The sequence below is a fragment of the Diabrotica virgifera genome, chromosome 3 (assembly GCF_917563875.1).
Source record: "Diabrotica virgifera virgifera chromosome 3, PGI_DIABVI_V3a".
Lineage (NCBI taxonomy): Eukaryota > Metazoa > Arthropoda > Insecta > Coleoptera > Chrysomelidae > Diabrotica > Diabrotica virgifera.
Genome location: NC_065445.1, coordinates 83,718,659 through 83,745,681, shown reverse-complemented (window position 1 = coordinate 83,745,681; position 27,023 = coordinate 83,718,659). Strand labels below are relative to the sequence as shown.

Here is a 27,023-nt window from a genome sequence, read left to right as displayed (position 1 = left end):
ATAACGAATCGAGTCGACATTCATTTCACTTATTCCCCGTTAGAGGGCGTTCTAACCATACTGCGATATAAATAGTTTTAATTTATATCGAGAAACTACGGTCGTGTTAGTGTAAATTTGTCTTCCTCAGAGCCTCCTTGAGAACAGGTAGACCTAGAAATAGTACTACCGGAGGATGGCAGGAGACAGATTTAAATCAAAACGAAACTGTAGATTTTCTAATTTTACCTACTTATAACCTTCTGCATTCAGAATTCTATCGAGTCCGTCGCTTGTAGCATTTCATTTACATTTTTGATCGATTGTATAGGATGGTCTGGTGAGTACAATAGTTCCTTTCGATATGTTTACATGTCGCACCTCCCGCTCATAGAGTGTCATAAGTCAAAAAAGCAAAGTTTCGAGAAAAAGACGTTTAAAGTTTGTCCTACAACATTTTCGGGTTTAATTCAAAAACTATTAAAATTAGAATAATAACTATTTTAGTCAATTGACAATGGTTTTCGAAGCTCTATAAAATAGAGTATTAGGATTAGGTATATTAAAAATATTTAAAAAAAATATTTTTTTAACTAAACTGTGTTTTCTAAATATAATTTGCTATTTCAATGGCCGGTGATATCTTACTGATAAGTCCTTGAAGGAACGTCAACCTCACCACCTTCAAGGGACTTCTACAGGCCTAGGGCATATTAATCTCTGGTACGAAGAAATCCACTCTGAACTTTCTATGGATAATGTCGCATGAATATCCTTTCAACAGTAAAATTTTCGTTTCAAATTTAATGTAGAACATTTTTGTACAGAATATTGTTCACGCTAAACCGCTTAGGTTTAGAAATAATGACGAAAAACGTAAAAAACTAAAAACTTACCGACTTCTCCCCTCCCCCTCCCCTCAAACAAGACGCTCAAAATGGTGTAACTTTTTACTGAACAATATGTGGACCGTACAGAACAATTTGGTGTTGGAGGAAAACTTTTATTTTGGATGACGGGGTTAGGCCTTTTTTAGGCCTAATCATACTATACTACCTCCGTAACTTTGGAACCGTTAAAGGGGTGATACACACGCGAGTAAGTAAGCGAACTTATGGCTCGCGACCTTTTTCGCGCGTGTATCACCGCAAGTACGCGTACTGTAAGTCCGCCGAGTAAGTACGCCGTCGATCCAACAAGTTTGAAATCTTACTCGTAACCCGTACGTGTATCACTGCCACGAGCCACGAGCCTCGAGCCATCATGTTATTGCGTTTAAAGTTACACTTATATTTTCACTAATTAAGCAAATTGCCTAGAAAAAATCGTTTATTGTTGAAAGGAGACAAGTTACATTTTATAAGTTTTGAGAAAACCGTAAAACACTATTTTAAGCTATACTAATTTATTTTGATTATTTGTTTTTGAGTAAACCTAATTATTTATAGGCTGTTTTATCCTCCTGATGAATATATTACCATCCTATCTATGATATTTTGTTTGTTTATGCCTACCTTGTATTAAATTAAAATAGATAAAAAACAAGTGCTATACTTCACATCATGATTTTGACAGCTTACCACACTTATAAAAAATCAAATTATTCTTCTATTTAACAAAACCTGATCAAAAAAATAATCAAACTCTACTAAAAAACATAAGATTTTAGCAAAATTAGGTACACAGAAAATAAAAAATTTAACCACGAGGACAGTTTCTAAATTTTTTGCTACCGACGGCGACCGCGATCTTTAAAACCGCGTACTTTAAGTCTGCCGTGTATCACCGACGGCGAGCCGAGTAAGTCCGCGATCTTTAAACCCGCGTACTTAAAGATTGCGTGTGTATCACGCGCTTTAGTTTTAGGAGGATTATGCATAGGACCTTTTTTGTTGAAAATTTAATGCAGAACATTTTTGTATAGAACAACATTGTTTACACTAAACCGCATAGTTTTAGAAATATTGACAAAAAACTTAAAAAACTACTAATTTGCCGACTTATCCCCCCACCTCCCCCCCAAACCCATCGCTCAAAATGGTGTAACTTTTGAATGAACAATATGTGGACTATATAGAACAATTTGGTGTTGTAGGATAACTTTTACTTTCGATGTCTGTTCGATGTTAAGTCTGCCGTGTATCACCGACGGCGAGCCGAGTAAGTCCGCGATCTTTAAACCCGCGTACTTAAAGATTGCGTGTGTATCACGCGCTTTAGTTTTAGGAGGATTATGCATAGGACCTTTTTTGTTGAAAATTTAATGCAGAACATTTTTGTATAGAACAACATTGTTTACACTAAACCGCATAGTTTTAGAAATATTGACAAAAAACTTAAAAAACTACTAATTTGCCGACTTATCCCCCCACCTCCCCCCCAAACCCATCGCTCAAAATGGTGTAACTTTTGACTGAACAATATGTGGACTATATAGAACAATTTGGTGTTGTAGGATAACTTTTACTTTCGATGTCTGGGTTTGGGTCTAGTTATACCATACTATTATAAATGTTTAAATTGAGAAAATTACTGTAAAAATGAATAAAACACCTTAAAAGTCATGATAATTCTCATATAAAAGGAAGTCCCGCCAAAAGAATACCAACTGAAGTTCTTCGCAACCCTTGTTGAATTTTATTAGAGATTTTCGTAGGTCCGATAAACAAAATTTAACGTTAACTGAATTAGTGAGAAGAGGAGTCCAAATTTGAAGACAGATGAGCGAAACAGACTATTTAATACCTTTTTGTAAACTTTAAGATAAATTAATGTTGTTTTATAATCAAAATTTAACCCTCACGCACAAGATGTAGTCCATGTGACTAATAACTTCAGTGAGAACTTGGGTTTATTATTATGTACAAATTGCTACAAATAAACTCCATCCAGATATTTTTCGATCAAACTAAAAAAAAATTGCTCTATTGTTCCTCTTGGGCAACTCATCCGTGGACACACTGTATATAGACGTAACCATTCAAACCAATTTTGTGGTATTTACTGGTGTCAGGGCTAGCCATTATCGCGCCCCTTAACAAAATATTGAAATAATGAACACACAGGTTCCTTACTACTACTCAGTTGTTTTGACATTTTGTTTTTTTATGAAATATGACAAATAATTGCTTATTCCCATTATTTTAGCTTTGTTTACATTCCACACAACTTCATATCAATAAAAATTATCGATAGTAGCTCTGGAAATAAAACCACCAACAGTTTCTAACTGTAATTTATACTCTATAAAGGTGAATTGATATAATGTTATTTGATATGAATTGTTTTTTGAGTATTGTACCCTCGGAGATCGCTGGGAAAATTTACACTCAAAATAACATAATTCAGTTTGGCAACACTGTGTGAATGTTAATAGTAACATATCACTTTTAATATAAACAGAACTGTAATTTAGTCCAGACAAATTAATATATTTTTTTGGCAACAAAAATGAGATTTTTCAACCAAATAATGTTTCAAATATGATGTGCAAAATAATTTTTAATTGGGTTCTGCTAATGAGCTTGCTTTTTTTGTCATTAAAGTAGAAAAAACTTTAAATTTTACTCATTAAATCATTATCGTCCAGTTATCGTCTTATTATTTTAACTGTACTAATATCCGTCGACTAATTCTGAATGATTAATGGCTTGTTAAAACATTTTATGTGTAGCGGCTTCTGGAATGTCTTAAAAATATCGAATTTCATTGATAAATGCGCATATCCCACCGATCTTCGTTTCGACCATACTAATTATTTTCTTTAAATAATATTTTATTGACATTATGATGTATACCACTCAAAATAATTCAAATGAATCTAAAATTATTGTTAGGCATTTATAAACAGTCCCTTATGCTCTTAGAGGAAATAATGTATTTTGGCTTCTACGGCGCTACAGCCCAAGTCGTGCCCTGGCCTCCCCCAGCATCCGTCTCTAATTATCTCTGTCCCTGGCTGCCCTCTCCAGTTATCCACTCAATATCACTTTAGCATCGGTTCCTATACTTCGTCTATCGACCATACTGCCGCTAATCATTCTACTATGTGTTATATCATTATCCATTCTTAAAAGGTGACCTGTCCAGCGCAATATTTGTATTTTTGCATAATTTGCTATAGAGCAGCGTTTCCCAACCGGTGGGTCGCGACCCACTAGTGGGTCGCGGGCGAATTTCAGGTGAGTCGCGGCGTGGCTCTTAAAAGAGCTGAGTAGCATACCGACCGGTTTTATCACACTGGCTCTCTTACTCGGATCCAAACACTCGGTTCTTGTTCTCACTCTAGCTCATGTATTTGCCCGAGTAATACCTAACATACGACACTGGCTTGATACTCTTTCTAGCGTTGTTTTCGTTTAAAAGTACTGAAGTTTTCATTACTTTTTATGCTATTTACTGATGGAAAACTGGCTGAAAAGTGGGTCTTGTGTTAAGAGAAAACTGCAATCTACTGGTGAAGATGAACTTAATTGTCCATCTACTAGCAATGACGCTAAAATGTCTACAGTATTTTCAAATGTTAAGAGAGGGAAGAAAATGTTACGAAAATATTGTCCTGAATACCTTCAATACCGATTCACGTTCATAGGTACCGAAGAAGAACCTATAGATAACGAAACCTTGGATAACGAAAGTAAAAAGCCTTCAAAACTTCATTTCAACCACATTTCAACTAAACATCCAGAAACCTTAAATATACCTTTGATGTTTTTTCAAACTGATTTCGACTCGGTGGTTTCGAATGTGGCGTCTGCGTCTGGGTAAAGTAATCGATAAAATTATCATTGGCTCTTTTACTACCTGTCTTTGCTAATAGCAAAAAATAACACTCCGCATATAGCAGGCGAGAACCTTATTTTGCCCGGGGCAGAAATAATTTCGTCACTTCTGTTTAACGAAAAAGCGGGTAAACAGAAAATACCCCTATCCAACTACAGTGAAACGTAGAATCGAGGAAAAAATGTCTGTTAACGTAAAGAAGAGTTTAATATCTGCTATGAAAGAAACTGACTTTTATTCTTAACAATTAGACGAAAGTAGGGGAGCAAAGTATACTAAATGTGCAGTCACTCGAGCGCTTTGGGCACCTATTGGGTTGTGAAGAGTAGGTCCTAAAACCAAAAAAATTTAAGTAAAGTTTTCCTTTTTGGTAGGGACTTGTCCATTTTTAATGTAATTTTCAATTTCCAACAATCGTTTTTGTAGATTATAGCGCCATCTATCTATAATTCGACAAAATGTTTCGAATAAAAGTTGTTTTTCCATCAGTTCAGTTTTTCGATCTGATGTTCATTTCGCGAAATGTCGCGTGGTTCGTATTTAAAATATTAAATTTACCCCCCCTCTCTCCGTGGGAAGTCGTGTTTGGTATGATTCGATAAATTTTTGAAAAATATTGAGTACATATTATTTAATTTTTCGATCTGTCAGTCATTTCGCGAAATATTCGCTTTTTTCTTGTGAAACTTTGGGACTCATCCATTTCCTTACGCCCCGCTCAAATAGTCAGATTTTTGAAATATACACTGTTTTGCATGTACCTAACTTACCTTATCTTAATCTGGCGATTTCGAGTTTTTCTAAGGATAGATTTTTTTCGGCCCCCTTTTAACGAACTCCCCTGCATTAAGAGCCAATATATGGTAGAGGTGCATTTTCAGGGTACAAGGTTTCTCCCAATGTAATAATCTGACGTGCTCGAGTATCTGCAGAAATCCCCGCTTGGGCTCCCCTACCACATTGTTGAGAAAGTTAATTTAGTCCAGAAAGCCAGTGCTCATCCGCTAGGAAAAATATTCTAATTCGAATTTTTGCACAATCTTACTCAAAAAGGACCCCTTTTAACAAATTTGCATGTTGCCAGGACCAAAAGTTGGTCAAAAATTTTTTAAACGTTTTTTTTTTGTTTTTTTCCTAAAATTATTTTTTTTTGCATGGAACAATTTTTTTTAGGTTTTTTGGATCATTCCAAACAGAAAAGGTCTTTAGTGACTTTTCTCTAAAGTTGATAGTTTTTGACATATAAGCGATTAAAAATTGAAAAATTGCGAAATCGGCCATTTTTAACCCTCAAAAACTATGTGAAAAACTGAAATTTTGAATGTTGCCAAGGTAGGTAGATATTCTTTAAACATCTATTGATGAAATCCCGAAGAGTTTTTTGCAATACAATATTCAAAACTCCTTTGTTTTTTAATTGCTAATCAAGCGTGCGCGACACTATTTTCCACCGACAGTATGGTGCAAATGAAAGGAATAAATTCGTTATTTCGTAAACCGGCGACTTTAAGGAAAAATCCCTAAACAGGTCGATTTTTATTTTTAATTTATAATATTGTGGCATATATGGTATACTAGTGACGTCATCCGTCTGGGCGTGATGACGTAATCGATGATTTTTTTAAATGAGAATAGGGGTCGTGTGGTAGCTCATTTGAAAGGTTCTTCAATTCTCTAATCAGTAATGTAAACATTTACATAATTATTTATACAGGGTGTCCTTCTACTTCTTTTTTTGTCAAATTATTTAATTTAATAAAAATTTTTTGGACACCCTGTATAAATAATTATGTAAATGTTTATATTACTGGATAGAGAATTGAAGAACCTTTCAAATGAGCTAGCACACGACCCCTATTCTCATTTAAAAAAAAATCATCGATTACGTCATCACGTTCAGATAGATGACGTCACTAGTATACCATATATGCCACAATATCATAACATAAAAATAAAAATCGACTTGTTTCGGGATTTTTCCTTAAAGTAGCCAGTTTACGAAATAACGAATTTATTCCTTTCATTTGCACCATACTGTCGGTGGAAAATAGTGTCGCGCACGCTTGATTAGCAATTAAAAAACAAAGGAGTTTTGAATATTGTATTGCAAAAAACTCTTCGGGATTACATCAATCGATGTTTAAAAAATATCTACCTACCTTGGCAACATTCAAATTTTCAGCTTTTCACATAGTCCTTTTCTGTTTGGAATGATCCAAAAAACCTAAAAAAACTTTTTTTCATGCAAAAAAAATAATTTTAGGAAATAAACAAAAAAAAAACGTTTAAAAAATTTTTGACCACCTTTTGGTCCTGGCAACATGCAAATTTGTTAAAAGGAGTCCTTTTTGAGTAAGATTGTGCAAAAAATCCGAATTAGAATATTTTTCCTAGCGGATGCGCAGTGGCTTTCTGGACTAATTTGTTATGAATAGTAAAGTTTAATTTCAATGGAACAGTTGAAGTAGAAATGACATTTTGCCACACACTAAAGACCACTACAACTGACCAAGATATTTTCGATTCCTTGGATAGTTTTATTCGCGAAACTGAAACTAATTGGTCCAAATTTGTCGGGCTTACAACCGATGGAGGTGAGGGATGGGTCGCGAATACGAAAAAACATTTGAATTTGGGTCGCCAGGCATAAAAGGTTGGGAACCGCTGCTATAGAGCGTTCTTTGTAATATTGTTATAACTCGTGGTTGAATCTTATTCTCCGTATACCATAGACGCAAATGGGTCCCAATATCCTCCTTAATATCTTTATTTCAAAAGTATTATTAGGGTTTATTGTATTTTCTGTCATGATCCATGTTTCTACGGCATATATTGCTATTGGTCGTATGATGGTTTTATATATATTAAACTTTACTTCCCTATGGATGTCTTTTAATCCAAACACTTGCGACAGAGAGAAGTATGCTTTGTTAGCAAGCATTATCCGTTTCCGTATTTCCTCCTCCTCGCTGTCGTCCTCAGTTATCTGTATGCCCATGTATGTGAGCTGTTTTACTACTTCAATATCAGCGTCGTCTATTGTCAAATTCTGCAAGTTTCGTTGTTTCCTTGCTTGTATTAGGGCTTTAGTTTTATCTACGTTGACGGCTAGCCCTACTTCTTTCGCATTTTCTTCAAGCTCCACATAAAGTTCTGTGATGTCTCTTGCGGTTCTTACCATCAAGTTTACCTCATCTGCGTACATTACAGGCTGCTTAGACTTGTTAAACAATATATTTTTTGGGTTTACGAAAATTTTTCTTATAACATATTCAATACTATATAGCAGGGGTCACCAATTAGCGGACCGCGGTCCGCATCCGGACCGTGAGCTACTTTTGTGCGGACCGTAATTAAATTCAGAACATAGCGTTTGGCAATTTTAAAAATGTTTGGCCATGAAATTGTACATTATGTTTGACTCAGCTTATGTGTGCGAAGCCGCTTTATCAAGAATGAATTTTATTAAAAATCGGTACAGATCTCAGCTAACAGATGAATATCTCAACTCCCCAATGAGAATCAGTTGCACCAAACTCACTCCAAACTTCAGACAGGTTGTACATAAAAAAAAATGTCATTTTTCTCACTGATAATTAAATTTTGTAAAGAATGACAAATTTTCTGATTCGTTTTTTATGTGGATTCCTGTTCAAAAATGTCCCCTTAAAAAATCAGAAGGGGCCCGGGATGTTGGGCAAAACAATATTTTTATACAAATTCAAAATTACCTTTTAGCCCCGAAAGTTATTTAAAAAAAGTATCTTGTCAGTTTTTTCAAAAGTTGATGGTTTTTGAGTTATAAGCGATTTAAAATCTGAAAAATGTGAAAATACGCCTTTTCGAGATTTGAAAACTCATAAGTATGTAAATTATTAGTTTTCAGATTGCCAAGTGCCTAAACTGAAGTTTATAAATTCAATTTCAAGATCCTAACGAGTAATCGGGACTTACTTCAATATAGACCGTTGTTTTTAATTGTTAATTATGCTAGTCCACTCGACTTTGCAATTTATGGTGCGTCTCTGTCGCACTTATTATACATATTATACGTACTTATGCAAAAAATGCCCAACAAATACTTTGAATTTATTAAAATTTTATAATTTATTATTAACATATTTTTTTCTTAATGATTTATTTATTTATTCAATTAATTATTGCTAATGTGCTAATTAAATACGCCAATAAAAACAAACATTCGAAATTGAAATAAACCCCGATAACTCATATCAGAATTTTGAAATTGAATGTTTAAATTTAGGCACTTGACAACCGCAAAAATAATAATGTACACATGAATTTTCAAGCTTCGAAAATGCCTATTTTAAAGTCTATCAACTTTTGAGAAAAATGACCCAAAAATCCTAAAAACATATTTTCGGGAGCAAAAAAGGTGATGTTTTGGATTTATGAAAAAACTGTTAAAAACAATTTCTGCCTAAAAATTTCGCACTGCACCTTCCGATTTGTTTACCGAATTGGAACAACCAGACAGGTAGTCTTAACTCCAGACCCCGGAAGTGTCATAGGTTTTCGAAACGGACCCTCCGGGAATATAATTGGTGACCCCTGCTATATAGGGTGAGGCAGATAAAGGGCCTATTAGAAATATCTCGAGAACTACAGGCAACTGAATTATGAAAATTGGAATAAGGTGGTTTTGAAGAGTGATCTATTTAATGAAAATATTTTCATCTATTTGGTACTTCCGGTTATATATAACTTCGTTTTTTTTAATGGGACACCCTGTATATTTTTACATTTTTTCATTCTCCTAGATTTCTTCTTTCTTAAAATGCAAGGTTTTGTAACATTATACAGGGTAGGTTAAAAAATAATTACGTTTTTTTATTAATTTCGTAGCAATATTCACACCCTGTAGGATTGTAGTAGTTTGACATAATAAACTCTATTTATGTTCAAATGATTTTTAATATAGTCTACTATTGTTAGCAATTATTAATATAGCTAAATTTTTAATTTTAGTATACAGGGTGGGTCGAAACTCGGAATGAGTATTTTCTGAATTTTCTTAAATGGAACACCCTATATTTTAGTATTGTAATGAAATGATATTTCATGGTACTTTTTTACTTCTTAAACATTCCCTATACCTAACTGCTTTAATTTGTGCTTAATTGTTAATCGTACCAACAGTCTTAACTTCGTTGGTATTTTGATATCTCAACCATTATTGGCAATTTTAAGTATCAGTCTAGATTAATAGGTATTTATTTCCAAAAAATTATTTGTGATTGAATATTTTCACGGCCAACCTAATACAATTTCACATATTTTGTGTTGCAATTAATGTTTGGCTTGAATCACCAATAACTCACAAACTAAAGCAGTTAGGTATAGGGATTGCTTAAGAAATTAAAAAGTACCATAAAATAACATTTTGTTACAATACTAAAATATAGGGCGTTTCATTTAAGGAAACTCAGAAAATACTCATTCCGAGTGTCGACCAACCCTGTATACTAAAATGAAAAATTTAACTATACCAATAATTCCTAGCAATAGTAGACTATATTAAAAATCATTTGAACATAAATAGAGTTTATTCTGCCAAACTACTACAATCTTACAGGGTGCGAATGTTGCTACGAAATTAATAAGAAAACGTAATTATCTTTTAACCTACCTTGTATAATATTACAAAACCTTATATTTTAAGAAAGAAGAAATCGAGGAGAATCCAAAAATGTAAAAATATACAGGGTATCCCATTTAAAAAAAAGGAAGTAACAGTCAACTTCTGGTATAACCGGAAGTAGCAAAGAGACCAAAATATTTTCAATAAATAGTTCACACCTCAAAACCCCTATATTCCAATTTTCATGATTTTCTTACCTTTAGTTCTCGAGATATTATATGGGTCAATGTCAAAAATAAATTTTTTGAAATGTCACTTATACGTGTTAAATTTGTAAAAATTATTGTAAAAATAGATAAAACACATTAAAAAAGTAATGATTATGCTCATAAAAAACGAAGTCCCACCAGAGAAGTCCCATAGAAAACGTTTTGCAATCATTTCTTGAATTTTATGAGAAATTTTCGTAGGTCCGAAAAACAACATGTAATAGTAACTAAATTAGTTAGAAGAGGAGCCCAAATTTCGAGACAGATGAACGAAAAAAACTTTATTTGATTCCTTTTTGTAAATTTTAAAATTAATTAGTGTTGTTTAAGACAATCAAAGTTGAACCCTCACGCACAAGTTGTACGTACAACTTCAGTGAGGAACTGAGTTTATTATATGTATAATTTATTTTCTACGAATAAACTCCATTATTATTATTATTATTATAATATTATCTGCCTCACCCTGTATAGAGTCGAGAAACACAAGAAATCAAACAGTACGCAAGGATCGAAAAATAAATAGGAACAATTTAATTTAATCGTACTCACCTTAAGTACTTTAGGTGTTATTTCAAGATACTCATCATCATCATATCTTGACGGCTTGATCTTATCCAATTCCTCAGGATTATATACATATGGTGCAAATACTGGGGTTTCAACAAAGTGGCCGTGCCCTTCCACAACTCTTAACTGCCCCTCGTCCAAACAAACTCTTCCGTTAACTATTACATATTCCGCAACTCCGTGACACGTCATTCCCTAAAATATATAAAAAATTAATTTATTTTTTAAATTTAAATTAATTTAACAGTCATAAACCGCATACATCTGTGTGCGTGTGCGTGCTTATGAGTACCTGTTTGCTCATATGTGTGCATACGTATGTATTTGTTTGTTGTTCTGAAATGTCAACATTTACATACCTTTCAACATTTTGGCTTTCTATTAGCATTTTGATACAACCAGACAATGTTCTAACTCTGGCTTTCTTTAATATGGCTTTTCATCGATTGTCATTTGTTTCGAGCTTCTGTCATATGTTGTATAATCTGTGTCTAATATTAATATACACGGATTATACGACATATGACAGAAGCTCGAAACAAATGACTGTGAATGAAAAGTCCTATTGTAGCATTTAATCACTTGTAACGCCGACCTGAAGATGATCTGTATATTGTAGAGATCGAAACCGGTCGTCGAAGTTAATTAAATGATTGTGAGTAAGTCTGTTTCTTTACTTCATTTAAAATGAACTCACATATGCAACCCATTCAACATATTGAAAATTGTTTATATTAAAAATTTATTAAAACTCCTTTATAAAAGGTATACCTATTTATATTTAAAAGGATCCTTTTGGGCTACATCACAGAACGTTTTCGGAATGGCAATTCCATCATCAGTGCTGATAACAAGGTATAGATAGACTTCGCGTCATAAAAAACTGGTACAACTCTTACAATCGAAGATCGTGTATTTCAAGTTGTGTAAGTTGGTCTTGTCAAATGTCATTCTAATTTCTAGGGCATCGTTGCCAGTTCAACGAAAATATTATTGAACTCTTGAGCCAGTTGTCGGACAGACCAACTATCTTATATTTTAGAAATTATTCTCGTTTTATCACACTTACTTAATTGACGTGGCATCGTTAAAAATTTACTTTGACCAACTTGTCAAATCTGACTGATGTTATGTAATTAAATAAGTCATCGAGGACTGGACCTATTGCTTTTTATTATGTTTAATCGTTTAATTTTTCAGTTATAAGTGGATTTTTTAAGATTAACAACGCTCTCTCTGGTTATTAAATTTATTAGATACGGTTTTTTGATGATAAAAATAATATCTATCTAAAAACTTTATACATTTTTGAACATTATTTTTTTTATTTAGATCTAGTGGAATTCCGTTATCTGTAATGGCAACAACGAAGTGATTCACGAACCGAAGACGGGTTTACATTGTACAAAAAAGTGTACCAGTTTTTTATGACGGGAAGTGTACATGGTTGAGCCACTAAAAATATCTGGGTGAAAACCCTTTAAATGGTTTAAAGTTACATTGTTGTATTTAATATTGTGATGTTTAACCTTTTACTTAATTTTACATCACGTCAATGCAGAACTCCCAACTATGTGAATTGATGGCCCTGAGGGGAACCTCACTAAATAGACTCTAGATAGCAACTGATATCAGAAAACAAAGTTGACAACAAAGACATCCCACATAGTTGGGAGTTCTGCATTGCCGTGATGTAAAATCAAGTAAAAAGTCAAATAATATCACATAATATTAACCCATTCGCTTCCCATCGAAGAGAATGGAACTAGGCTAGGAGCCGTTTTGTTGAACTGAATCTGACTGAAGTAACCATATCACGCGCAGGCGCGTGATCGTCAGCGAATGGGTTAAACAAAACAACGTAACTTTATAATAACTTTAAATCGTTTAAAGGGTTTTCACCAGAATATTTTTAGTGACTCAACCATGTGAACCTTGTAAGTAGCACTGGTGATGGAATATAGAGAATTTTTAATAATTTTTTGTGATTTATAGTATACAGCCGACTACAACAAATCCTTTTCCTTGTGGATTTTTTTTATGATAATGTATGAAACTAAAGCCAAAATTTGATGGTAAGATTTTGTACTGTACAGTACATCGTAGTTGTTTGTCGCAGTCAAATTTGACAGTGCCTAAACATTAGTGTCCAATATATTATTTCAAAAATGCCGCAGCATTTAATATATGCTCACAAGTCATAAGAGGGCTATAGTAAAATTAAAAAAAAAGGTCTTAAGTTAATTGACTACTGACTACTGAATTAAATGTCAGTAAAAGTTGTATATTTTGCCTGGCAAAAACAAAAAAATTGGCAAGGCCTTTTGGCAGAATGTATGGAAGGATATATCTGTAAAAATAATTTTGAAACCGATGACACAACAGGAAATACCTACTATTACAAGGATTTCTTTCTCTTAGAACAGCTCAGATGCGCATAAAAGAAGTTAACTTGTAAACCCCCATTGCGGTAGGTAATGTTTATAGGGATTTAAAGAGATTTTAGAATTGGCCAATGAATATGTAAATCTAATTTTGGAGCAAGGTGATGTTCTTCGACAAAGAGACGTTCTAATCTTATAACAGCGAAAGACAAGCAGTTTATCATCCTAGAAACTCAATAGTCGAAGATAATTATGTGTACAACTTACTCATTTTTTGGCGTGGATAAGCCTTAACTATCCTTAAATAAGAAGAGTAAAGAAGTTTTTCCAGCCAATACCTTTTAACATGTAAGAAACCAGTTTGACTTTGACTCATAAATGTTTACAATAATGATTTTTATTACTGGATTATTGTTCAGTTCATACGGCTGGAATAATTACAGATTGGACCTACAATCGAAAATCTAGAGGGGTCCATAGTAAAAAATCTATTCATAAAGAGAGACTTGGGTTGATAAATGGAGGTGAACTAGACAGAATTATTGAAAGTGCTTGGGAAGAGCTAGTAGCGTCTTTCTCTATAAGATGCTATATTTAATTTTGTTGAAGAAGATTGAAAGGTGTTGTGGCAGGCAATGGCTCTGCAATAAAATATTAAGAAGTAATAAAAGTAATGCAATTTTGTTCCTAGCATGTTCGCCTCCTTTTATACGTGGGCGGTCTTAGTACTTAGCCTCTACGCCCGATGGCGCCACTTCTTCTTCTTCTTCTTTTGCCCTTTAATTCGTCCAATTCTGAACATAGGCTTCCCCCAGTTTCCTCCATTCGCTTCTGTTTAGTGCTTTCTGTTTCCAGTGCGTTCCTCCTATCTTTTTAATGTCGTCTCCCCATCTCATCTGGGGTCGTCCTCTTGCTCTCTTTCCTGTCCATGGTCTCCATTGTTGTATCGTGCTATTCCACCTATTGTCCGTTTGTCTAGCGTTATGACCTGCGAAGCTCCATTTTAGCCTGGTTATATGTTGGCCTGCGTCTTTGACTTTTGTTCTATTTCTGACCCAATTGTTTTGCTTTTTGTCTGTCAATTTTACTCCTAACATTGCTTTCTCCATGGCTTTTTGTGTCTTTATTATTTTATCCATGTTTGCCTTGGTCAAGGTCCATGTTTGGCATGCGTATGTGAGAATTGGGAGTATGCACTGGTCAAACACTCTTGTTTTTAAGTATTGTTGTATTTTTTTATTCTTTAGGACCCATTTTAATTTTCCAAATCCTGCCCAGGCTAATCTGACCCTTCTTTTTACCTCCGCTGTTTGGTTTTCCTTATTTATTTTTATAATCTGTCCCAAATATATATAATCATTAACCGCTTCTATTGTGGTGTCGTTTAGTATTACGTTTCTATTGTCTTGTGTGTTTGTCATTGTTTTTGTTTTGGCAAAATTCATATTTAGACCTATTTGTTCGGACTCATTTGCTAGTTCGGTTAGCATGGTTTGTAGTGCTTGGCGCCACTATCGCAAGAGAAATCTACTATCATATGGATGCCTCAGAAGTCAAACGGTGTAAGTCACATTCTCCCTAAAAATGACTTGAGATATAACACTTATTATTATATATAATAATACGGTATGCGGCAAAATAAACAGTACTAAAATTCATATGCCTCAAATTTATATGTGTCAGGCGCCGAAACGTACTGAGTGGTTTCAGAACGTCGTTATAACGTAAGTATGTGAATGTCGTGATAATGTTAGGTGCTTCAGAATGGTTCTCAGTTTTGCAGAAAAAAAATTTATGGTGGAGTACTATTTTCGTTCCTACGGAAAAGGTCACGAAAACGGACCAAGCTTAAAATCAACAATGGTTTTAGCAGGACAAGACAACTTGTCACACTGCCACGAAGTCCCTTCGAATATTGGGTGATCATTTTTGAGTTGGCACTTACCAGAACTAAAACCACCAGATGCGTACTTATGGGGAATGCTGAAGGAGTCAGACAGATCCACCGTCTGCCATTTCGGAATTTCGGACTAGATTAAAGATTTTTTCGTGTCAGAGGCAGTGGCGGATCTACAAAATTGCATTAGGAGGAGAAATTTGCCTTAGGGCGGAACTTCCAATGAAAAACCAACCACAAAACATAAAATAGATAACATAAAAGACATAAATAACAACTTAATTTTTCTAACTAGCCTGTTTATTGGGTTGAATTTGTCTTTCTGTGGTTTCGGTTTCATGTCAGCTAATGGTAGGGGAGCCCAAGCGGGGATTTCTGCAGTTACTCGAGCGCGTCAGATTATCATATGGGGAGAAACCTGGTGCCATGCAGATGTACCTCTACCATATATTGGCTCTTAACACAGGGGAGTTCGCTAAGGGGGACCCGAAAAACAAAATCTATCCTTAAAAATACTCGAAATTGTCAGATTAAGATAAGGTAAGTTAAGTACATGCAAAAGAGTGTATATTTAAAAAATCTGACGATTTGAGCGGGGCGTAAGGAAATGAGTGAGTTAAAAACTTTCACAAAAAAAAAGCGAATAATTCGCGAAATAAACGTTAGCTCGAAAAACAAAAAAATACGTGTTCAATATTTTTCAAAAATCTATCGAATGATACCAAACATGACACCCCACGGAGAGGGATGGGGGGTAAATTTAAAATTTTAAATTCAAATCCCGCGATATTTCGCAAAATAAACATTAGATCGAAAAACTGCAAAATACACTTAATCAATATTTTTGAAAAATCTATTGAACGGTATCAAACACGACCCCCCACGGAGGTGGGGTGGGGGTTACTTTAAAATCTTAAATAGGGGTCCCAAATTTTTATTCCAGATTTGGATTCTTTACGTAAAAATAAGCAACTTTTATTCGAAACATTTTTTCGAACTATGGATAGATGGCGCTATAATCGGAAAAAACGATTGTTGGAAATGGAAAATTAAATTAAAAAATGGCAAGCGCCCACTAAAATGGAAAATGTTACTTAACTTTTTTTGGTTTTAGGACCTACTCTTCACAATCCAATAGGTCACCAAAACGCTCGAGTGACTGCACATTTAGCATACTTTGCTCCCCTACCATAATATATTTTTATGTTTGAACAATTTTTCTTCTTTAATTTTGGACCTTGTAGGGGGGGGGGTAAATTTCTTGGGGTAAATTTCTTCATTTCCCTTCCCGTAGATCCGCCGCTCGCCAGAGGGCATCTTTAACATCTGTTTTATCGGGAACGTGCGTCGTCGTGAATAATGTTTGCAAGGCTAATAATGTATTATAATACATAAATAGTCATAAACATTTCAATATTCATTTCAGTACTGTTTATTTTGCTGCATACTGTATTATTATTTCCTTGTTTGTATTTATGAATATGTTGCCCATATTATGATAAATAATAAAGACAGTTTATTTGCTTTTAATAACTACTTATATTTCTGCAACTATTGCCAGAAACATCTTAGTATCTCATTTTAAACACTTATTGACTTCTGAGGCATCGATATAATACATTCTTGTAGACGTCCTATGTCAACACCTCAGCCGAATCAGTGGACCGATTCTATAAGATCAACGCGAAACAATTACGTTCGTTATCCCACGGTTTGCTATTCTGTAAGCTCATTCGGGAAGAATCGGAGAAGCAGATCACGAAGCCGATTACAAAGCGAAAGCGATAACTTTTGACTTGCGTTTCGTTTCGCTTTCGATAGTGATTGGTCGATCATTTTCACGTGATAAACAAGCGCAGGCGCTAAGCAGGTTGTTCGTTGTTGTGTTGATTTCACAAGAATTATGTGTTCTTTGTTTTGTTGATAATGAATTATGAATTAGTGATGCTCTTACACCACCTTCCCAATCTTCCGTAAGTTCCTGTAGCTCATCAAAAAGGAATCAAACTAGTTCTTTGCTTAAGGCCGGCCATTGGTAATGTTATAAGTATAGCCGATCCCATCACCTTTATAAAGTACACCACTCATAATCTAGAGCATATATGTATACCGAAAAATGCTTAACCTACTAACAATATATGTCGCTAGTTCCAGCCATATTTTTGTTATCCTACCTGTTGTGTATTGTTTATAAAAAAATGTGAAAGTTTTGCTTTTTTCTCAATAAATATAAGAGCGTTTATATCTAAATTACTTAAGTATTTAAATGAATTTCATGATAAAATTCCGTTTAGCACTACAGTAGAAGTAATGGAAGGATATAACGTTAAAAAAATGTGAATTAATAAAGTACTTTTTGCGTGGTGTACTTTTAAAATAAATTTCTGAAATTAATAGAAATTGGCATGTGAACCGTAAATATTCGACATATAATACGAATACAGTATAGGAATCTGTAAGAATCTAAGCTCTGTTATTGTAGCCATTATGTATAAGATGGCGCTACGAAAAATATTATATACATGTGCAAAATTCAGGAGCGGTATGGCCCGTTTGAAACTTTCCTTTGGAAATTTCGGTACTGTATAGAGAGTAATACCGTTTTGAGGGATGCGGGTGGTTCATTATTGCGTACTTGGAATAATATCAGGGCCCCGTAACCGGGCGTGCAACGCGTGCGGTGCACGCGTGCGTAACCCCAATGGGGCGCCAAACCGAAGGATTGGTAAATAAGAAATATTTATTTTAAATGAGATAATCATTTTTTATATACAATTTTATTTATTTCATGAACAGCTAGAGAAATCTCAAAAATCAAATATTGTGTTATTACTGAAAAAATGATTATTATTCCCGTCCTGAAATGTTGAACGTACTCCGTCTAAAATATATTACATTTTATTGTCCCTTCCTAATTTTTTTCTTTGAAGTATGTAGATAGATTGAATTACGCTTGCCATATGAAAATCAAACATCAAATCACACTCCTTGACGACTAGAAACATAAATTAGTACCCATAACGCAACTTAGCAGTTTTACTCCTATAAAGTGAATCTTTTACTCTAATGATAATTACCCTTAAGTAAACACATTCTCTATGAATTATGATTATGTATTTAACTTGGGTATTACCTTTTCCCGTAAAATTAATAATGTATTAATAATAATTAAAATTAATAATTAATAAAATTAATATGAAACCATATGGTTGCTAGTTATGCAGACACCCTATATAAAATTTGTTTGAAAACTTTGATATAACAAAATATTATTGTTTATTTACTTGAATGTATATTTTTAATTTAATACACAGGGTGCTTCATTCATGTTGCAAAAAAATTTAAGGGGAAAGACGCAAAATGTCGCCTCTCAAAATTTTCCTGTGTTTTAAATGTGTTAATTTTTTTCGAATACTGAGAAAACTAATAAGTATTTTTAAAAAAATTAAACGCAGAATGAAAGAAAACGTTATTGCCGAGGGCCGACAGTCCCTTAGAATAAATAAAAAGTTTCTTTTGAATTAAATATTTGCAATTCACTAAATTTTCTCTGTTTTCACTAAGTTTTCAGGAGAAGTTTTTTCAGGAGAAGAATAGGAGAAGTTTTAATTGTAGAACAGTTTAAAAATTTGGAACGTCAGATTACGAAAACGCTCCATGTATTTTTTCGAACAGAACTTCCAATTGATTTGTTACTGTTTCATTAAACTCTCATGCAAAAATCATATTGCTATTTATCAAAAATATAATTCCTGCCATTTGACATGTTCTTCGTGTTAAACTTATTAAAATGCCCAGTTGGTGATAATACCAGTCTGATTTTTGCATAAGAGTTTAATGAAATCGTAACAAATCAGTTGGAAGTTCTGTCAGACAAAATACATGGAACGTTTTCGTAGTCTGATGTTCCAAATTTTTAACCTGTTCCACAATTAAAGCTTCGCCTGTTTCAGTGTTCCCGTACATCAAAGTTTGTCCGACTAGACACAGTTAAGTTAAAAATTTTCAGCTTGTTATTAATCAACTTCTTTTTTGTACGCGAGATCCAAGCCTATAATTCAAATTTAACTTATAAATAAGTGATTTTTACTCAGGTCAGCCGTTATGATGAAACATTTTATTTTAGGGAATATAGTATGGTATAGTTAGACCCATACCCAGACATCCAAAGTGAAAGTTATCCTCCAACACCAAATTGTTCTATATGGTCCACATAATGTTCAGAAAAAAGTCACACCATTTTGAGCGTCGGGTTTGGGGGGGAGAGGGGGGAGAAATCGGTAAATTCGTAGTTTTTTACGTTTTTCGTCAATATTTCTAAAACTATGCGATTTAGCATGAACAACCTTCTATACAAAATTGTTCTACATTAAATTTGAAACAAAAAAGGTCCTATGCATAACCCTTCTAAAATGAACGGTTCCAAAGTTACGGAGGTAGTATGTTATAATTGGTCCAAAAAAGGCCTAACCCAGACATCCGAAGTAAAAGTTTTCCTGCAACACCAAATTGTTCTATATGGTCCACATATGAGTGATCGCGTCTAACCTTAATTTATACCGTTTTTTTTTAGTTGTTATATGCATGTTTATCCGATTTTTTTGCCGGTACGGCGAGCTCTATTTCAAAAATCTTCTAGTTTCCTCCAAATAATATTTTTTCTAGATTTTTTGTGATATTCTAAATGAAATAAGTTTCTTGACATTTTTCTCCAAAGTTAATGGTTTTAAAGTTATAAGCGATTTAAATCCGAAAAATGCCAAAACGCATTTTTGGATTTTAAATCGCTTATACTTTAAAACTGTTAACTTTTGAGAAAAATGTCAAGAAACTTATTTTATTTAAAATGTCCCAAAAAATCTAGAAAAAATATTTTTTGGAGGAAAACTGGAGATTTTTGAAATAGAGCGCGCCGCACCGACAAAAAAATCGGATGGACATGTATATTTAACAATTAAAACACGACGGTTTAAATTAGGGTTAGACACAATCACTCTTTAGAATCTTCAAGCTGAATGTTTAAACTTCAATTTAAGAATCTGGCAACCTCAAAAGTTCTAATTTAAATATGAGTTTTTAGGCCTCGTAAATGAGCATTTTCGCACTTTTCAGATTTTAAATCGCCTATAACTCGAAAACTATCAATTTTTGAAAAAAATTACAAGATACCTTTCTTGTTTAGAATGACCCACTAAACTTAAAAATATATGTTCCGGGGCAAAAAAACGTGATCTTTTCTATTTGTTTATAAAAATTGTTTAAACAGTTTCTGCCCAAAAATTCCGCCCGGCACCCTTCAGATTTGTTTAGAGGGGACATGTTTGAATAGGAATCCACAAAGAAACCGAATCAGAAATTTTCCCAGACGGGAGCGGTCTCACCACATGGACTAAAATAGATTTCTCCAATACTTTTGGTTTAGATTTTACCACGAGATACGAGCACAGTATTTATCCAAGTAAAATTTTCAGCGAGACCCCGTCCTTAAACCGCCTACTAAAAAATTAAAAGTTCGCACCTGATATATAAAACGATTTCGAGTCATCTTAGCGAGGCCGCACCTGCATACTCTCTGTACTTAACTAAACTATCGACTCACTAAAAATTCTGCCGTTTGCGGCCTCGCTTAGATATCTATTGCGTTATTTCTCCGATAGAGGCAGCATCTCTCGGGAAAGAATCTTTTCTCTCTGTTGCGCCGGCATTTGGGGACCTCTCTTTCATACAACGGCCGGCCTTAAGCGAAAAATATCAATAAACCTTATATCTGTTAAACCAAATGGGTCACTTCTATCTCGAAGGAACCTGCTTTCCTCTGGCGTTAACCGCAGATCGCAGATGGTTTCTTCGCTCGAGTTCTCCATATAGAACAAATTGCACCGGCAACATTTTTATTAAAATATAATAAAAATTTAATCAAACTTGTGATTATAAGGTTATATAGGTACGTCATGTAACTCTCTAGTTACTCTTCTTCTTTCTTTACTTCTTCTTTTTTTACTTCCTGCACATATATTTGCAATGTTGCCGTAATTATTTATTCATAGATCGTTTAAACTCGTATATTATCGTATGCCGCTATGATAACGAAGCGAAAGCGAAAACTAACCTTATAGAATATGAACATAAATCAACTTCGATATCGTTTAGCTTAGCTTTCGCGGTAATAACGAAAATTATAGAATTCGCCTACAGACTTATAATTTTGTTTTGAACGCATGTGGAAACTAGCGTGTGGAAACACTGTGTACGTTGACTCTTCTCCTCCGAAGGCGACCGACAAAAATTGTTTTGTCGAGTTTTAACGTGGTCACGCACGTCGGTTTTTGATAAGTCACGCCCAGGTGCTCTGAAAAGGCTCATCATCATCATGCAACATCTTCTGTCCACTGCTGGACATAGGTCTCTCCCATTCTCCCCACTCTTAACGGTTCTATGCGTCTTGTTGCCAGTTCTTGGATATTCGTTTCATGTCGTCCATCCAGCGTGTTGGTGGTCGTCCTCTGCTGGCTTTGTCTTCTTTTGGGAGCCAGTAAATTAGTTTTCTGGTCCATCTTTAGTCTCGCGATGTGACCTGCCCAATTCCATTTCAGCTTGGCTATACGGTCGACATCAGTGATACCTGTTATTTTCCTTAGGTCTTGGTTCCTTATTTTGTCACGCCGAGGATCGATCTTTCCAAGCGCCTTTGTGCCACTCGCATTTTTAGTGCTTTTGTTTTTGTGAGCGTGAGAGTTTCTGCTCCGTATGTCATAATAGGAAGAACACATTGATCAAATGTCTTCCGTTTCGTAGCTATCGGGATGCTGCTCTTAAAGATGTCTCTTAGTGAACCATACGCCGCCCAAGCAAGTGTTATTCGTCGTTGGAATTCACAGGTCTGATTATCCTTGCTTATTCTGATTTCATGACCGAGAAATATATACTGTTCTGTCAATTCTACCACATGACCAGAGTATTATGCAGTTGCTGCATTTTCGTGTTGCAAAGAAATTGAAAATGTTTATACATTTTAATTCATTTACTCTTTTGTTGAATACTAAAGAATCTTTCTTGTTGGAACTTTTATCACGCTGAACAGATGGGTTGTGAATTATTTAAAATTCTCTCATCTTAATTTCTTCGGCGTCCTGTATGATTTATAATTTTTGAAAATCTCGGGAGGTTGCAACCAAAGAAAGTATTCCACCTGTTGTCAATCTGGTGGTATGGGAACGATATTTATTGTCGTTTTCTGTGCTACTTCGATTGATAACTTATTTTGTTTTTCGGTAGATGGCTTTAGTTCATCCGCGACATTTCGTTCTTTGCAATTCGGAAAGGCCCAAAGTATGATACCTGGGGAAATCGGAGAGAAGATGATATGGGACTACTGATGAGGAAAAAACCTCCGAAACCGGTATAGACTCTTCCTGCACTCTCCGATTTAACCAGAGTATTATGCAGCTGCTGCATTTTCGTGTTGCAAAGAAATTGAAAATGTTTATACATTCTACCACTTGATTTTGGATGGTTAGGTGTTCGCTTGAAACTAAATTTGTCATAAATTTTACTCACCGAAAAATAGTGCGGGTACAGAGTTGGCCCTGTACGACTTCATTTTGTATCCAAACATGAAAAGTCACTCGTTGGGAAAAAAATTGAGTTCATCGTCGTCATGGAAGCCTACTTTGCAGGCCTCGAGAAAACGTATTTTTAAGACGGGTTAAGACGTTCAGCCCCGGCATTCATTTTATTTTTATGAGATTGCTAATCTGAAATTAATTTTACTTAAATTATCAAATATGGGCCTTTAAATAACCCACAATATAATTCCCATTCAAATTTAGTCTCAATTGTGTATTATTTTTATGTAGCAATAAAAGTGAGAGCCGCGGATGACTCACCCGGTCTGAAGGGCAGATGTCGTCCCTGGCTTGTCGGTACTTATTTGACTAAATCACGGCGTTGATGGTAACTTGCAATTATTGCATTACTTTATAAGTAACTCTTGAACGCATTGTACCGTTACAAACGTCAGATCTTTGATATTTTATTTTTAAATAATTATTTGACTTTATTTTCTTTAATATTTCATTAGTAATTATTTTCTTCTATTCGTTTTAACTTGCTTTTTCGTTAAAAACTAGTTTGGCGCCCGTTCTATAGGCAACCCTATTTACATTGTATCATCTCTTGTGTTTCATGTTCGTTATTTCAAATTTCGGTCCAAGGTTCGTTGTCATGTCATTTTAATGACAGTGACAACCCCCATATTTCATTCTCAAAATGGTGGTGGAAATGTCATAAAAGGCAAAGAAGCTTCAAAATTAAATCATTTTTATTCCAAATCAAATCTTCCTCTTGGGGTGTGTTTTACATAAAGTTTTTTTTTTATAATTTCTTACAGTCATTATATTCCATCCATACCTAGCTTCTTATAACATTTTTTGTAATATTTTTTATATCTTACCTCCAATGTCAAACCATGTGTTCTGATATTTTAGTTTTAAATATTTCTTTATAATTTACATGTATGCACGTTTAGTAATCAAATTTTAACTATTCTCCTGATCTAAATTTCATTTAATTTATTCTTGTCATCTGCTACTCTTTCTGACGATTAGAATGGCAGAGGGCACACATTGGTTTTTCTTCTTGATTGTTGATATGTGTTTTACTGTTACAGTTTTTGGATAAGATCACCGTCCTCCCTCTGGGAGTTTCAAAAAGCCTATCGCCGGCGATGACAGTAAGGCTGACAACAATGGGACCATGAAATCTAGGCTGCAACACTCAACATCTTTCGCTGCACTGACCTAGGACCTCAACATCTGCCCAGGTCAAGAGAAGTCAACAGCTGTACCATTCGACGTCAAGAAGTTACCATCGAACCAGCTACCAAAAGCCATAAGTATAATCTAGAATTGTTAGTTTTTGGCAAGAATTTGAATATATTTGTTAATGCAATTTACTAAGTCATATTTTTATTATATCTTTATGAACAATAAACATGATTAATTAAAAATACTGTTTTGTTTGCTTCCATTCTAAATTTTCATAGTTCATTTCTAAGATTAGGACAGGACGAACACACACCTGAGTGACTGAGCTAAGCTGAGGGTGTAGAAATGGTTATCTTGGATGATTGAGGTAATATTTTCGGATATTATTTCGATTACCTGGGGTAGTCCATTGTTTTTTGGTTACAGCATAATTTGAGAAGTGTTATAAATAGGGCAGTACGTCTTCTTTTGAAGCTGAACAAGCTCGGATAAAAAATTATATGATGAAGTAATGTCAGATGAAGATTGTGATTTATCAGTTTCAGATGATTTTTCAGATGATTACCTTGCTTCTGATGGAAGTTATTCCAGTGATATGGCTGTTTTTTTTATTCATAACTTGACATCAAATTATCTTATTTTGAAACCGCAAACACTGAAGTGTTCCCTTAGACCGGCATTATTCAATGCTGTAATACATAATATTGCACCGTGTCTCTTCACCGGCTCACGCGGTCTGATGTAAAATTTAGCTGTGGCTGTGAGACACACCCGTAAGCTCACCCGGTCCGGCAAGATCACAACACCGTGAGACAGCATCTGTCTCACGCGGGGCTGAACGTGTTTTAAAGAAGTTGGAGCACCGCTGGGTCAAGTGAAGCAAGATAAATGGAGACTATGTTCAGAAATGAATCAACACTTTTCCAAAATGTCCGTTTTCCTTTTGGAGGCTAAGTACTTATCGGATAGCCCTAGTAATAACGCTGGCTAAAACTATGTACATACAGAAATGGATTTTACCAAAGAATCCCAGGACAATTAAAGAACGTTTACATTTGGAATGGGTGTACGTACATACTCATTTTTTGTTGTGTATAAAAATATACTTTTAGCTAACAATATATTGACACTACAATACAAATTTTAACTTAACAAAATTATACATAAATAAAAATTATAAATGTGCTTACCTCAAAAATGTTAAAATCAACTGCTTGATGGTGCGTCTCTGCAGATATTGTGCGGGTAGCATTTCCATTCCAAATAACAATATCAGCATCGGATCCAACAGCGATACATCCTTTTCTAGGATACAAATTAAATATTTTGGCAGCGTTTGTACTTGTCACAGCCACAAATCTACTGGGTGATAAAATACCAGTTTGCACGCCTTTTTCCCATATAACAGACATTCTGTCCTCCACGCCGTTGACTCCATTTGGAATTTTCGTGAAATCGTTTTTACCGAGTTCCTTCTGGGATTTATTGAATGTGCAGTTGTCACTTCCTGTCAGTTGAAGAACGTCTCTAAAAATGTACGCAGTTGAAAAGGTATAATGTTAGTATTTGATTTGAAAATTTGGAAATGCTTTAAAAATGAAAAAGCTATGAGAGCAATAATGCCATAATCCACTGTCATACTGGATGAGCGAAGTTACTACTGCTTCCATAGCATTTAACTAATGTTATATAGGATATGGAATATATTATTATGAAAATGTAAATTGTATTTAAAATAAAATTTGTCTCACGTAAAAAAAGTCATATATTTTGTTTATCTTAGTAAATGTTTATGTTCAATCCAAATGTTGCTATTATGTAAAATGTGTGTATTGTAATAGGCAGTCATACAATTTTATAGTCAGCTGAGCTTAGTTCTTTTGATATGCTTAAGAATATATTGTATAATCTTCTTTATATTATCTTCATTCATAGACGGATGCTGAAGATACCTTGGACAGCAGGAAAACTGCTAAGACTGTTAAACATCAGAAAATATTTTATCTGGGACATATAGTGAAGGTAAATCGATATAAGAATTCTACGATGTAGAACACTACAGCTGATCCTTAAAGACAAAATAAAGGGTCGTAGAAGTGTAGGAAGAAATCAAGTGTCTGGGAACAAAAAAACCTAGGTGCATTAAGACTACGTACGAATAAGTAAATGATCAGGATCAGTTGGTTGGCAGAACAAAAGAAAAATGAATACTCCGTAATGACTGCTCAAACTATAAAGAAAATAATCTCGAACATACAGTGCTTGTCAAAAGTCCGGTTCCCCCTCGTATCTTTTGAACAGTTGTCTTATAATAGTGAAATTTGGAGGGAGGAAATAGGCGGACGTAGGCTTCTCAACTAGTCATAACAGGTGACGTAATATTGACAGATGACGTTAAAGCGCCAGTGTGCCAGATCATTTTAAACGAGACCTTATGGCAAGTTATACCTTTTTTGAATGGTATTGAAAATGCTTATCAGCCATACTAATTGTGATTGAGTTTAAGCGCATTTTGCTGAATAAATTAAATAAATATTAAATTGTAATTTCGCATTTAATTTATAAAAATTCAAACGTTTGCCTCTGGTTCCTTGTCAAAAAAGTTGACGTTGACGTAAAAACAACTAGAACATTGAAAAAGGTCACACACTTTTTTGATAAGTAACCAGAGACGGACGTTAGAATTTTTAAATTAAATGCCAAACTAGAGTTTTAGTATTTATTTAATTTATTCATCAAAAACAGCTTGAATCCAAACAAAATTAGTATGATTGA

General features: G+C 34.3%; 1 protein-coding gene across 4 annotated transcripts in view; it reads right to left on the bottom strand.

The window, feature by feature from the left end:
• Positions 1 to 27,023, bottom strand: part of LOC114327289 (dihydropyrimidinase) — a 165,540-nt gene that overhangs the window by 8,711 nt on the left and 129,806 nt on the right. For all 4 annotated transcript variants that reach the window (XM_050646627.1, XM_050646628.1, XM_028275850.2 and 1 more), the window contains 2 exons: positions 25,439 to 25,775; positions 11,185 to 11,397 (listed from right to left, as the gene is read on the bottom strand). In XM_050646627.1, coding sequence (XP_050502584.1) covers positions 11,185 to 11,397; positions 25,439 to 25,775 — 550 coding nt within the window. The remainder of the gene's footprint in view (positions 1 to 11,184; positions 11,398 to 25,438; positions 25,776 to 27,023) is intronic.